The 13590-nt window shown below is 38.4% G+C and overlaps 1 protein-coding gene across 3 annotated transcripts; it reads left to right on the top strand.

The window, feature by feature from the left end:
- The first annotated feature begins 2351 nt into the window (after positions 1–2351).
- Positions 2352–6395, top strand: LOC306995919 (uncharacterized protein). 3 transcript variants are annotated; one of them, XM_079607903.1, is made up of 7 exons: positions 2866–3003; positions 3244–3347; positions 3438–3503; positions 4074–4577; positions 4911–5045; positions 5362–5452; positions 5668–6395. In XM_079607903.1, exons 3-7 carry the CDS (start codon positions 3446–3448, stop codon positions 5873–5875), a joined length of 996 nt encoding a protein of 331 aa, XP_079464029.1. In that variant the 5' UTR covers positions 2866–3003; positions 3244–3347; positions 3438–3445; the 3' UTR covers positions 5876–6395. The 3 variants fall into 3 exon arrangements, with proteins under 3 accessions (XP_079464028.1, XP_079464029.1, XP_079464030.1); XM_079607902.1 differs by having other exon boundaries at positions 2352–3347; XM_079607904.1 differs by lacking the exon at positions 2866–3003 and having other exon boundaries at positions 3327–3503.
- Positions 6396–13590: the final 7195 nt, after the last annotated feature.

Raw genomic sequence — 13590 nt, 5'->3', positions numbered from 1 at the left:
ACCTGTAAAATATTGCATTAAAATCTTGGCAGCCTGTGATGCCAGTACAAGCTGGAATTCACCAGTCTACACAGGAAAATTGGTGGGGCACAGCCTGAAAGAAATCAGGGGAGACGCATTGTACTCCATGTGACAGCTGCTCTCCAGGGACACACAGTAGCGTGTGACTATTTCTTCACATTGCATGCCTTTTGCACAGAGCTTCTTCAGAGAAAATAGACCATGGTTGGAACTGTGTGCAGGAACAAGCTAGAGCTCCCACAGAAGACAAATTGCTGGCCTATGGCACTGTTTTTCAACATGCTGGATGTTTCCATTGGTTTCTTTGTGCTGTGGAAGACAATAAATCATTCCCGGAATTGAGGGTAGAGCTACCAAAAGAAACAAATTCTGGTGGAGAACACTGGTGCACAAATATACCCCTCATAAGAAGATGACACATTCCTCTCTGAGTCTGATGAGGAGAGCACACACACACAAACATAGCCTTCTGATGAAGAGGATGCAGATCATCACCTTCTCAACAACTTGAGAAAATATACAGCCTTCTAGTGGTTCAACCATGTCATTACATTGTATTCAGTTTTCCCCCCTCTAGATTGCCATAATCTGCCTTGTATGAATTATATATTTGCTTGATTTTTCACTAAAATAATGCATTAAGTGAAGATAGAACAGCATTTTTTATATATATTTATTTTATAATATTATACATGAATTGTGTATAATATGATCTAAATATCATAAAATCCTCTGCCCAAAAAACAAAACAAGTGCTTTTACTTTATTAAAGTTACATTGTAAAAAAGAAAACTATTTTATAAATATTGTTTCTGGGGATTTTTTTTAACCGCAACCCTTATTATAATAACCACAGTCAGGATTTATTTCATTATGTGCTTTTGCTGCTTCTAGGGCATAACAAACAAGATTTTAAACTTTTTTTTTTTTTTTACACATATTTTACATTTTACATGAATGCATATTTTATCAATTTAACAATGACACGATTCCTTGGATGTTACAATATTTTTTTTTTAAACTAGGATAGAAGGAATGGATAGATATTCCGAAGGCCATCTTGGTTTGGAGAAAAAAATCCACATACAAAGGATTGCCACTTGGTGGCAGTGTATAGGATCATGCACTATAAGCAATGTTATAATGCATACACAAAATTACTTTTTAATAGCTGTCCACTGTAGAGACCTCTATGGGTAAAAGGGTTACAGATTAAGTTTTTAAAACAAACAAAACCACATATTATTTGTTTTTGGGGGGTTTTGCCAATAAAAAATAAAGATTATCCTCATTACACTTTTTGCAGCACATTGACAAACAAGGGGCTGCCTGTAACCCTCCTACATACAGATATCAAAATCTCTTTTGATATTCAGTTGTGAAAGATCTCATTGTTAGCACTTTGTGGGAGGTACAAAGGTTCCTCCTTCTGAAAGACCTAAGCAGAATGTTTTTCTTTAGACCTCTCAGGGAAAATCTAAGCATTTTCCTAAAATATCAAATGCAAAATCTGAAATTTCCATGAAAAAAAAAGTTATAGAAAATGTTAGCAGTAAAACAGTTACACACAATAATCTCAGTTGCTTACCACAAAGTAGCATAGGCCTACTGTATGTGTGCATTTGAAGACAGCAAGAGGGAGGAACAAATGAATGACTTTGTGTATAGAGAGCCTAAGTCCCTCCCCTTCCGGTCGACCACCATGGGACCTTATTTCGGAAAAATATTGTATGGTAGTCAATGGCGAGAGACAACAAATATTTTGATCTCGTTTGAATTGTGCCCTGAATTACACATATGATGTTTGTCAATTTAAAAGATACATTTTAAAGTCAAGAAAGTCGCAGTTTGATGTAAAACTGTTGAGGTATAAGACTGTGAAAATACGTAATTACAAAGACTACAAACCCAGAAGGCGCACATGCGACGTCATACCTTTTCTCTCAATGAATGAAGCTAACTTTACTGAAGCTAACGTCTGTCATTTTTTCTATAGTCTTACATTATAATCCTAACGTTACGCCGTCATGCCTGACTCGTGTTTTGAGCCAGAATACACACATACGAGCAACGGATCTTGTGACGTAGGCTACATAGTGCGAGACGAGAGATGTAGTTCATCGAGCGATTTTCACATACAACTAAACGTTACTCTTCTGTTTTATGACAAACTGCGACTTTCTTGACTTTCATATTTACCTTTTAAATTGACAAACATCATATGTGTAGTTCAGGGGACAGTTCAGACGGAATAAAAAGATAAGTTATCTCTCGCCATTGACTTCCATACATATTTTTTCCGAAATAAGGTCCCATGAGCCGGAAGCGGAGGGGCGGGACTTAGGCTCTCTATAAGAGACCTGCCAGAGAGGTTGTGGGTATGGGGCTTGTGAAAGTGAGCATTGACCCCATCATGTATGGGCATCAGAGAGAGACAGAGTCCAGGCTATCTTTTGACCATGTGATGAAGACAGAAAACTGCCCACTTACAGTCACTGTTCTCAATCGGAAATTAACTGCAATTCAGCAGTTAATGCTGACATGCAACCTGACATGCAGTTGTAAAAATGCTCTACTCGCTTGTCAGCCAAAGGCTAATTTAGACTATTTGGTTAGCAAAATAGTAATAGAAGTACAAAGATAAATTATCTCCAGGTAGAGCATATTTTATATTTATAGTAGGCTAAAAGTGTTTATTTCCTTTTCAAAAGTGGCATTTTGGAGTGATTTTGTAGCATTATTTTACTCTGTCTGCACCATAGAAACACAAATAGGTGGGAAAATTCTGAAGTGTTTTTGCTCACACTCCCATTCTTTTTAAATAGCCTACCGTCTGACTCTGTCGACGCCAACTTAGCAACAACACAGCAACGGGAACAGAAGCTCTGTCGTCTCAGCTTGAATGGAATGCCATTCAAATGGTTGAGCCTCATAAAATGAGCATTCTCTTAGTAGGCTAGGCTAAGTCTTCTGTAGATTACAGTTGAGTTTCCCCTCACTATTAGGCCTATTGTTTGGTGATGTTGAAAATACACGTCTTTTACATTAATATGCAAACTCGAGTTAGGCTAATGTGTACAATGGTTGTCGTGATTCCCTTAGTGTTACTGTCTTTTCCCCAACATTGCAGAGCACTTAATTACATTTCATCGTCTTTTGTTAATTAGTATTCTGCACTCACTCTTTGAACACTTTTGCGCTTCATGCGCCATAAATTTCCAGTCTTCTTTCAAGTGAAAATCTGTTGCGCGACAGTGTCAACTATCGGGTGGATCAACATCATCGCTCTTCACTTTCTGCTTTGCTTTAGGGGGATATCAAGCGCGGTGAGAATTATTACTTTACTCTCTATTTGTATCAGAACAGCTAACTGTAATATGAAAGTCTAATATTAGTGTTGTTATTGCGCCGTATAGCCGGGGTGATGGATGTTGTTTGGAGAGGATTCTACACTTTGGTTCTCACAGCGCTTGTTTTTGAAGGTAAAGAGCATGTGCTATCTTTATTTCAGTGTTTAAACTGAAATAAATTGTGTTCTTATTTTATTGTTTAAAAAGAACAAATCGCATTTGTTGTTAAACAATGTTGTCATCATATTAGTACCTTACCATTTGTCAGTAGAAGTCGCTAACTTGGCTGTAGCCTATAACAGAAACTTCCTGTCTTAATAACTTGACTTAATATTTTAAAACGTGCAATTTCCTAAACGACATTAAGATGGTTGAAAAGGCTACGAACACATATAATTCTGAGGATGTTTTTGTAAAAAAGCTCAGACTAATAATCACACCTAGCAGCTCCACGAATATTAAGAAATAAATTTGTGTGTGTATAGCTACTAATTGGTAAATATGTTATTGCTATAGTGTTCAAAGGGTCTTCTTGGTCAAGACTGTTGAGTTGTTTGTTGTGCTGTTAGCAGCAGATACTGTGAGGTTTTGATGCATGATTAAAGATGTATTTTATCATACTGTCCATAATTTGCTAAATTAATTTGCCTGTTATCTTATGTAAATATTATAAGCTACAATAATATCTCTTTTCCCTTGTAGAAGTTACAGGACTCATGATCAGGAATGAAGAGCTGAGGAAGTGTGTACAGGTAAATGAAGGTCAAGTCAGCAGCAGGTTAACCCTGCAAGAGTGCCGGGCAGATTCAGCTCTGCAAGAATGGCACTGGAACCCAGAGACACGCTCTCTCAAAAACCCGCAGGCGGGAGGGTGTCTAAGTGCACCCCGGATCCAGGAGCATGAGAGCGTTTGGCTGCAAGCTTGCAGCTCTGAGGAGGAGGATCGTGAGGGTCAGACCTGGAGCTGCTCTAAAAAGGGTCTCCTGACATTACACGGCAAGGGTCTGCACCTGAGCGTACGGCACGATTCCTCCAAGGTCTTCCTTTCTAAAGATCGTGGGAAAGGCAGCAAGTGGAGGACAATGGCTAATCAAACGGTATGCGAGGATTCAGACAGCACACATCATGGCCAGAATGTGTTGCAAGAGTCTCAGCAGACACTTTCAACTGGACCCCGAATCCTCACTCAGATTCGATATTGGCATTGTAAGAGAGTTAGATTAGGAGTTTGTGTTCCATTCGGTCATTCCATGATTAATGGCATCTCATCCACTTCTTCAGTTAAAACTCCACATAATTTAGCTGAGTGTCTCTCATACCAGACCATATATCATCCTCTGTCATGTGTTTGTTTTTGTTTTTTTACTTTCTCATCTTGTCCTACTAAATTTGAATTTGGGGGGGGGGGGACTTTTGGATCATGACCGACTGAAATTTATTGGTCAAAAAGGACAGGGTTCCTGTGTAAACATTGTCTGTTTTGTTTCTAATAATCACTATGCTGTTAAGTTGTATAATCTTTTTATTTCTTTACTTAAGCTGTGAGCAATGGCCAGACCTCACAAATAAAGTCAACTGAAGTGACACAGACTGCAGGGGCATCGGCTGAACCTAAAAGTAGCGTTGAGCCTGGGGAACCTTCTGTTAATGTTTTTACTACAGAGTCAGACTATGGTAAGTTCTCATCTGTTTCAGAAAGTTTGATTTGTTTTAACCGTTAAATGCTTATCGGTCAGGACACGGCCTATAAACAATCAAACATTCAAAACATTACATTCCCCCCTGGAAAAGTTAATTTGCCTTATGTCCACATGAGGGCAGTAGAGGAGAGGAAACCTAAACACGTTGCCACGTATTTGGTCACGAGCCAACGAAAGATTACTGAATTTTAAGGACAGAAAATTAGTACAAATACAGAAAATTGTAATGGGTATTAAAACATTGAGAGAGAATGTTAGTTTGTGATGTTTTATAACGTTTTTAATAACAGGAACTGCCTGGAAAATGACAATGTTGCTTCTAAGCTGCTTGGCCCTGTTACTTGGACTTGTGATCCTCACTCTTAACATTTACCAGAACAGGTAAGATTCTTCTCATTTTTGGTTAATAACCCTTTAAGGCATTGTTACTCTGAATGGCAGCATTTAATTTTATGCATAGAGAGGAAATTGATCTGTTTTTCATTGTTATGTAACTGATCTATGCTGGTTAAAATCGGTTTCATAACAAGGAAATACTCAGTAACAAGTTTTCCTCCTTTATGAGTGGATGATGTAATTCTTGTCTTCACACACAGGAGGAAGAAGACTGTAGTGGTGTTGAAATCCTACACTCCGACAGGAGAGGTCAGTCAGCCAGGTTCTCCGGTGCCTAGTGAGCGAGCCCCTCTAACCCGGCACCCCATGAAACCTGCTCAGTCCCCCTCCATCCAGCGAGGCGAGATCCTTGTTGAATGGAAAGATGGAACAGTCACGCCACTGTTTGAAACGTATCTAACCGACTAAACACATATGTGTGAGTGACTTGTGTATCATTCCTAAGAAAACTGACAGAACTGAATTGGTGGCTTTATTAACTTATTACATGGAATGCTTGATTCTGATTCTTGATATTATTTCTTGATACGGACCGCTGTCCAGGGAATCACTGCCAATTGCATGCTCATGCCCAATTTCCATGTATTTATTTATTTGTTGTGTAGCCGTGGAATAAGTGAAATAAAGTTATTGCAAGAAATAATCACAACTTTAACACTAGGGGGCCAGTTGCATAGCCTTATGTTAAGACAATGTCTTAAGAACTTATACGACCCACTAGCAGTTAGTCAAGAGTCTTGCTTTTCTGTATCAAATTAGACCGATCTACATTTTTATTTAACTGACTTATAAAAGGTATGAACGGTCATAAACGGAAAAAAAAATGACGACTAACTTGTAAAACTAGTCTTAGCGTTTTATGCAACCGGAATCCAACGGAAAGGCTTCTCACTTGAAATAATTCAAAATCAATATTTCATGTGCCTTTTTTGAAAAAGAAAGAAAGATTTATTTTGCTATAATGACTGTCTGACTATACGTTATCCCTTTCATATCCAACATCTTAAAAACAACCACATCTGTTGGGGTGTACTGTGCTCTTGCACGCAGAATGCCATCCCAAAAACTGAGGTTGGGTTCTGATCAAAGAACAATATTCTGTACCTTGCCAAAAAGATATAAGGTAACTTCAGGTCAAATACAGATCAAACTTAAAAGATATTCTGTGTAGTTAACAGTGACTGGTTATATAAGCTGCATTCTGTATATCTGCATGTAAAATAGGAATGTTCTTCCTTGGAAAACAATAATAACATTCAAAACATGCTTCTAAAATACTGATTTGGCATCGAGGAAAGCCTGAATGTTTTTATAACACGTGATGTTTTTAGCAGTAATGTAGATAATTTTTTGAATTGCATAAGCCTAACTGAAGACAGTTGTTGTTAGTGTGATTAGGAATTAATGTAAAATATATGAAAACCTTTTGTATATAAAACAAAAATATATTAAATATCACATGTAACAGTTACATTTAACATTTCCAATAAACTACTGCTGACTTACACTTGCTGTAACTTGTATTAAATGGGTGGAGGAGCACCACCTTAACTGTTTTTTTTCTCCAGAATTATTATCATCAGACTAACTTTACCTGTTTCTTTTGACTCACTGCTTTTTACAGCTCTTCTGCTGAGGACAAGAGCTACGAAATGAAAAACATGTCTGTGCAAGCTTGTTGTTAGGGTGTAAAGGAGACATATTTTGAGGAGAGAGAGGTAAATGGGCAGTTGACATGCAAGCATGAAAATCAAAGCCAGAAACACATGGTGTTGCACATTCTCACTTCTATGAAAAATATGTGATATTTTTGTTCACACTTTTAGACTAGTCGTATACATGTCACATATTGGACATGTACTTGATTACATTTATAAGTCCGTGTTAATTTGATAACTTAACTAAGTATTTGATATAGTGATCAGTCTGGAGGGGAAATTTGCACAAGATTTGCTTTTTAATGACACTTCACGTTCTATTAAATAATCGTAATATGAGGAGTATGTTATATTGAGAAGAAGTACACTAAACTTGGTTAAGGAATTCAAAACAAAATGACTCAAATTTTCAGTGTACACAACCACTCTTAATCTCAACAATCTCCTTTTCTTTTCTGACATTTCTTCAAAATAATTTGTCAACACGCCCTTAAAGGATTTTTTTATTCTCTGGTAACATGACAATTATTTTATACAAACTATTGGTCCTTTAATGTAAGGCGGGTAACAGTTCAGATCCATTTCCCTCCACAAGACATGGTTTATCTGTCACAAATGGCCACCTTTTCATAAGTGATCTATAAGGCAACTGTTGTCTGCTATGTTGATCTGAATATCATATTGTATGTTGGCCTTACATTGGCTTTTCGGATTTTGTGGCCTTAACTTTGTTCAATGCCTTTTATCAATGATGACCTTTTGTGCTCATCATCAAACAATAACCTATTATTGTTTTAGAGTTCCTTAGAAAAAAGGAGAGAAAAAAAAGATGACCACAAATCGAAACTTTCCTACATGATATTAAGATGCATTTTACTGTACATTCCTTACAAAACAGAGCATCCTTTAGATGTTCTGCATCTGCACATAGTGTTTTGTCTGTTTGACTTTCGTTCAGGGACTTAAAGCCAAATTAAACAAATCTTTTGTAGGGAATTATCTGATTGTCCCTCATTATTTCAGCTCCCTGGTGCATTTTAATGAAGCAAAATACGTGCAGTTGGTACACATGACAATTATGACTAACTGCATGCTTCTTGGAGGACAGAAAAGGTTGTGATCAGAGATACAAAATCACAGCCAATGGAAAGAGGACGACAGAAACGGATAGGATCTCTATCAGTGAATCGGGTGGGGACATCCTCTTTTATCCTGATAGATATCCTATGGGAGAGCCTCTGCTTATACAAAGACAATTACATGCATTTTCTACGGTCCTGTCTCATGTGTGTAACGTAAATGATACCTATATGTGAGAGTAGAGAGCTTGTGCTCTACAGTATGTTGCACTTTTTGAATTCTGCAACACATTTGTTGGGAAACAGATGAAAGATTCTTTATAGATACTGGTATTTTAGGGACAGTTGTCACAGGGACTAAAACACTCAAGATTGTATCTGTTGCGTTGCATATCACACACTAAATTGAAATCTAAAGCAATGTTAACAGAACAATGAAGATGTAAGATATACATTCAATGGTATAATGCTGGCCTTTTTTAAGATATCGTATCTCTGGAAGGTTATTCCACAATGACCTGGCCACAATCCAAATATATCTATAGTGTTTGTTGTAACAAAATGAAAATGATAATAAAACAAAATCAACCAAACACACATACATACACAATTATTATATATATTTTTTTGCATTTATTTATGCAATACACACCTGCTCAAATACACGCCTGCTTTCAAAAAGCTATCACACCCTCTCACTTGCCCAAACAAGTCTTCCAGGTCTTGGTAGTTATCTTGTCCTCTTATCTTGTGAAGTTTTATATAAATACAACACAACAAAAATTTGTTATGTGACTGTGATTGTTGCCAATATGCTTCACTGCATAACAAACCATAGCAACTAAAACCACCATGGCGTTGTGGTGGAATGCAGCTTTCACTGTATAGGCTGTATCTCTGTCAGCTGTCTTATTGTGCTGCAATGGCTTAAAATAATTTTAGAGGCATTTATTTAGAAAAACATGAAAAGAAAAATAACACAAAAGTTATTATATTATGTAAAGAGGTAAATAGCTTTTATTGTATGTTTTGTAGAAATTTTTCTTTTTTGTCGTATGCTTCAGATCTCACTCCGCCAACAGCTTCAGCTTCCGGTCTCGCTCCGCCTGGAAGAACTGTCGCTCGCACACGAAGTTCTGCCTCCGCAGGGAGAGCCGGTTCACGGCTGACGTCAGGCCGGTTCCTCCGGGAGAACCGGGTTGACCTCGACAGGAGTCTTCTCTGCAGCACACACACGCACGCGCACACACACACACACACACACACACACACACACACACACACACACACACACACACACACACACACACACACACACACAAACACACACACACACACACACACACACACACACACACACACACACACACACACACACACACACACACACACACACACACACACACACACACACACACACACACACACACACTTAAGCACAGCTCTGGCCTTGAACGATTTAGCACTACCACAGTATCCATGTAGAAGAAATCTTCTTATGGATCTTCACACCCAAACAACACAACATCAGATGTGTACCGCGTCTCATTGGATGTTTCGGCCTTTTATCACACGACACCCTCAGCAGAGGCTGGCCTCCCACAAGCTGGTCAGACCTGGGTGTCAGATCTGCATGGCTGGTAATTTGGTCTCCTTTCGTTTCAGCCACAGCCAGTGACTTCCTTCGGCCACAGTGGCAAGTTCCTTAATTACGTTCTGCTGGTCTCTGATACCCACTTCCTTCAGCAGCCTTATCATGGAACCGGCCCACCTGGACGTACATTCACCTTCCAGTCCCGCTTCTCTGTTTCAGCTGCCAATACCGCAGCTTCTTCCTGAAAATAAGCCTCCTCGATACCATAATAAATGATGTTTTATTAACAAGGTTCGGGAGAAGCACGTTCAGATAATTAACACAAGTGGAGAGCACTCAGCAATCAATGGTAAGAGGTGTATATATACTCAGCACCTCATTCCATTGACAGTTTTTGCAGCATCCCTCCACCACCCCTTCTCCACGCTTCTAGTCCTAAACACTTACATACGGGGGGAGTACTCTGGGTTCGGGGCCGAACTCCGAACTCGGAGCCCTCCCTCCGGACAGCACGCCAAATACGCATTAAATTTTACCCCTTCAAATTATATGTAAGTGTGAACTCGTGAAATACTTATTAAATATTTTGTATGCATGTTGTGAAGTTGTGGCTGGAGTGTAAAACTAATTGTACGTGTTCCACGTTTCAATTGTATAATTTGTCATGATGCAATGAAACACACTGAATTGTGTGGACATCATTATTGGGCAATTGGTCACACCAATCTTGCACTCATCATAATTCAATAAATCACTATGTAACAAGTATTAGCTATATTATTACATGCTATTTTGTGGGTTTTAGTGGAAATGGCCAGATGGAAGGAGCTATCCTCTATATCCTAGGAGGATATTGTTGAAATGGCTGGTCAATCATTTTTTTGGATATTGCTTATGTGTAGAATTATTTCAAAGCACAGTGTGACCACTGACAAGATGGAAATCGCCTGAATGTGGGACCACCCCAAATCAGCTTCTAAAGACATGGATGAGACCTCCAACCTCCAATTTCATCTCAAACTGTATACGCCAAGGGCTACAAAAGAGCTGGATTTAGAGGTTGGGGATGCATGTTTGCAGCAGGTGTTGGAAGGATGTACAATGTTACTGGCACTTTGGAAATGGACCTATACTTGGGAATCCTGCTGAACACAATGAAGCCAAGAGTGGAGGGTCTGTTCAGGATTTGGAAGACTTTAAGTGGCCTCCTCAGTCCTCTGACCTTATAGCCATTGAAACCCTTTGGGAAATGATAAGTCATGCAAGTCTGCAATGAAGCTTAACTTTGGGAAGAACTTAAGGAGGATTGGAAAGAAGTTCGCAAAGTTTAGTGAGTCAATGCCCAGGACAATGGATGCTGTAATCAAAAACAAGGGAGAACCAACAAAATATTAACCTTTTTTTAAAATAATACAATAAAAGTCATATTTAACCATATGCCGGAATTTGCCTTTTTTTGCTAAATAATTTAAATCATCCTGTGCAGAATGTGGTACAATTCACATCATTTTGATTATTATTTGCTATACTATATTATTTATTATTATTATTGTATCCATGCTTTAATCAGCTATAGGCCTACTGGAAAATTACAGAGCATTCCTGCTAAAAAATAAAACACCAGAGATTTAAAACCAGGTACAGTTGTTACGATCTGATCGCAATATCTTTGGAAAACATCTGAAAAAGTGTTATCAGTATGGATTCCTCTCATCTTGTTTTTCCACATGTGGGCAGCATATGGGTTGGCAGCATCTTAAAGATATCTGGGTGCTGTGATGTTTTAGCTGCCAGCCAAAGAAGCAGTGACCCTTTACAAAGCATGTCTTCAGGCACTTTTGGTACATCACAACAGGAAACAACATAGTAAACTTGGGAATGTGCTTTACAAGTACTTGTGGACCTCAAAGAGCGCGACTAAATCATGACCTGTACATTTTGCTTTGACAGCTCATGTTTGTTTGAGAATATTGTAGAGGTACACTCTAAAACATAGCCTACTGTTTCGCTAAGGTAAAAAAAAAAAAAAAAAAAATAGAATCACTCACAAACTACGCACATAGTGTAAAGATGAAAAGACATAATGTTCTTTTGGACATCGCATGTGGTACTGAGGCCAGTGTTTATAGCTACAGCCAAAAGTCTTTCAAGAGGATTTTCACATAAATTACAGGTTTCTGCGCAAAAAAAGAAAAAGAAGACGGGGCGTCATCCCATAGGGCGTTTTATTAGAACCACTCACATTCGAGTCTTTGCCGTCTCAGATTACTAAACAGTCTTAAGTGCTGCAGAAAGAGGATAATTTGTTGTTTAGATCATTTTACCAAACTAGAAACCAAAAAACGAATTCTTTCTGCATTTCCCAAGCCACAATTTTGTGCACAGGAAATTTATTTGGACTATAGGACATAGGCCTACGCTGTAATTGCTAAGTAGATTCCTGTTTACGTAAGAACCCCACACCCAAGGACAATACTTTGTGTTATCAAGCAAAATGTTCATAAAACAATCCAAACATTGTGAAAGCCCTGAAATAACTTCAGAATTCATGCCTCATTAAAGTTGGCATGCATTACCTAAACGCAAGTTTAAGGGCGCCGTACCTAACATGAAGCTTGTGTCCGGGACCTCGATGCAGGTGTGTGGGCTCTAACCCAGCGATAGATGCCAGTCCAATAAGATAAGCTTTAGTCTAAACAGGGCGCAGGTTTTTGTCATAGTACTTGTTCAACTTGTTTCCCACATCTTGTCTCCAAACCTGTTTGAGTGGAAATTAAGACAGGAGCTGTTGCGTGGAAGTGGTATTTTTCCCTGAAAAATTAGACCAGGATCTGAATAATAATAATAATAATACAGTGCCTCGGGCACAGAGAGGCAATCTGTGCTAATGTACCCAAAGGAGAAAAGGGACACAATGACAAGGGAGTCATGTTTACTCAAAAGAGGGTTTTGTAAAGGTGGAATATGAGCTGGCTGAGGAGATTTCCTGATATATCTGAATTGAATGTATGTATATATATAAAAAAAACATAGACTTTGTGGATGATTAATAAAGTTCAGGTTCACATACAGTTCATTTAAAAAAATAAGAAAAAAATAATGGGTACTATCTTGAAAAACATACCATGGTTTCCACAATAATATTATATAGCACAACTGTTTTCAACATTGATAATAATAAGAAATGTTAGAATAATTTCTGAAGGATGCCACTGAAGACTGGAGTAATGACTGCTGAAAATTCAGCTTTTCCATCACAGGAATGAATAAAAATATATTATAAAATATATTACAATAGAACAGTCATTTTAAATGGTAATAACGTTACAAATGAATACAGTTTTTACTGAAATGCAGCCTTGGTGAGAATAAGGGACTTCTTTCAAAAAAGAAAGCCATAAACTTTCGAACGGTAGTAATCACATTCTGGAGAAAGGAAACTAAAATCACTTGAGTTCCTGACAATCTTGTATCGTCTTGTCCTTCTGTGAGGAATTGTCTTTTGTGCGGAGTTTGGTGTCTGGATTCCAGCACTCCTGCCTATTTGGGTTTCGGTTCAGGGTCGAGCTCCGGACACTTTGTCTTCAGTTGTGAGCACACGGCTTGAGTGTTTGTTCCCTCAGCATGGGCTTTTGGTCGCGTATGTTTTTGTTGGGCACCCGGTGAGGCACATGGCTTCCGTCACATGTGTTTCTATGTGCCATGCATCCCCGTCTAATGTAACTCCACCTGTTATCTTGTTATTAGTTAATTTGTCACGTTACCCTTCTCATTTGCTTTCCTATTTATCCT

The sequence above is a fragment of the Phoxinus phoxinus genome (genome assembly GCF_949152265.1).
Source record: "Phoxinus phoxinus genome assembly, chromosome: 3".
Classification (NCBI taxonomy): Eukaryota; Metazoa; Chordata; class Actinopteri; order Cypriniformes; family Leuciscidae; genus Phoxinus; species Phoxinus phoxinus.
The sequence above is the reverse complement of the archived record's forward strand: the minus strand, read 5'-3'. Positions and strand labels throughout refer to the sequence as shown.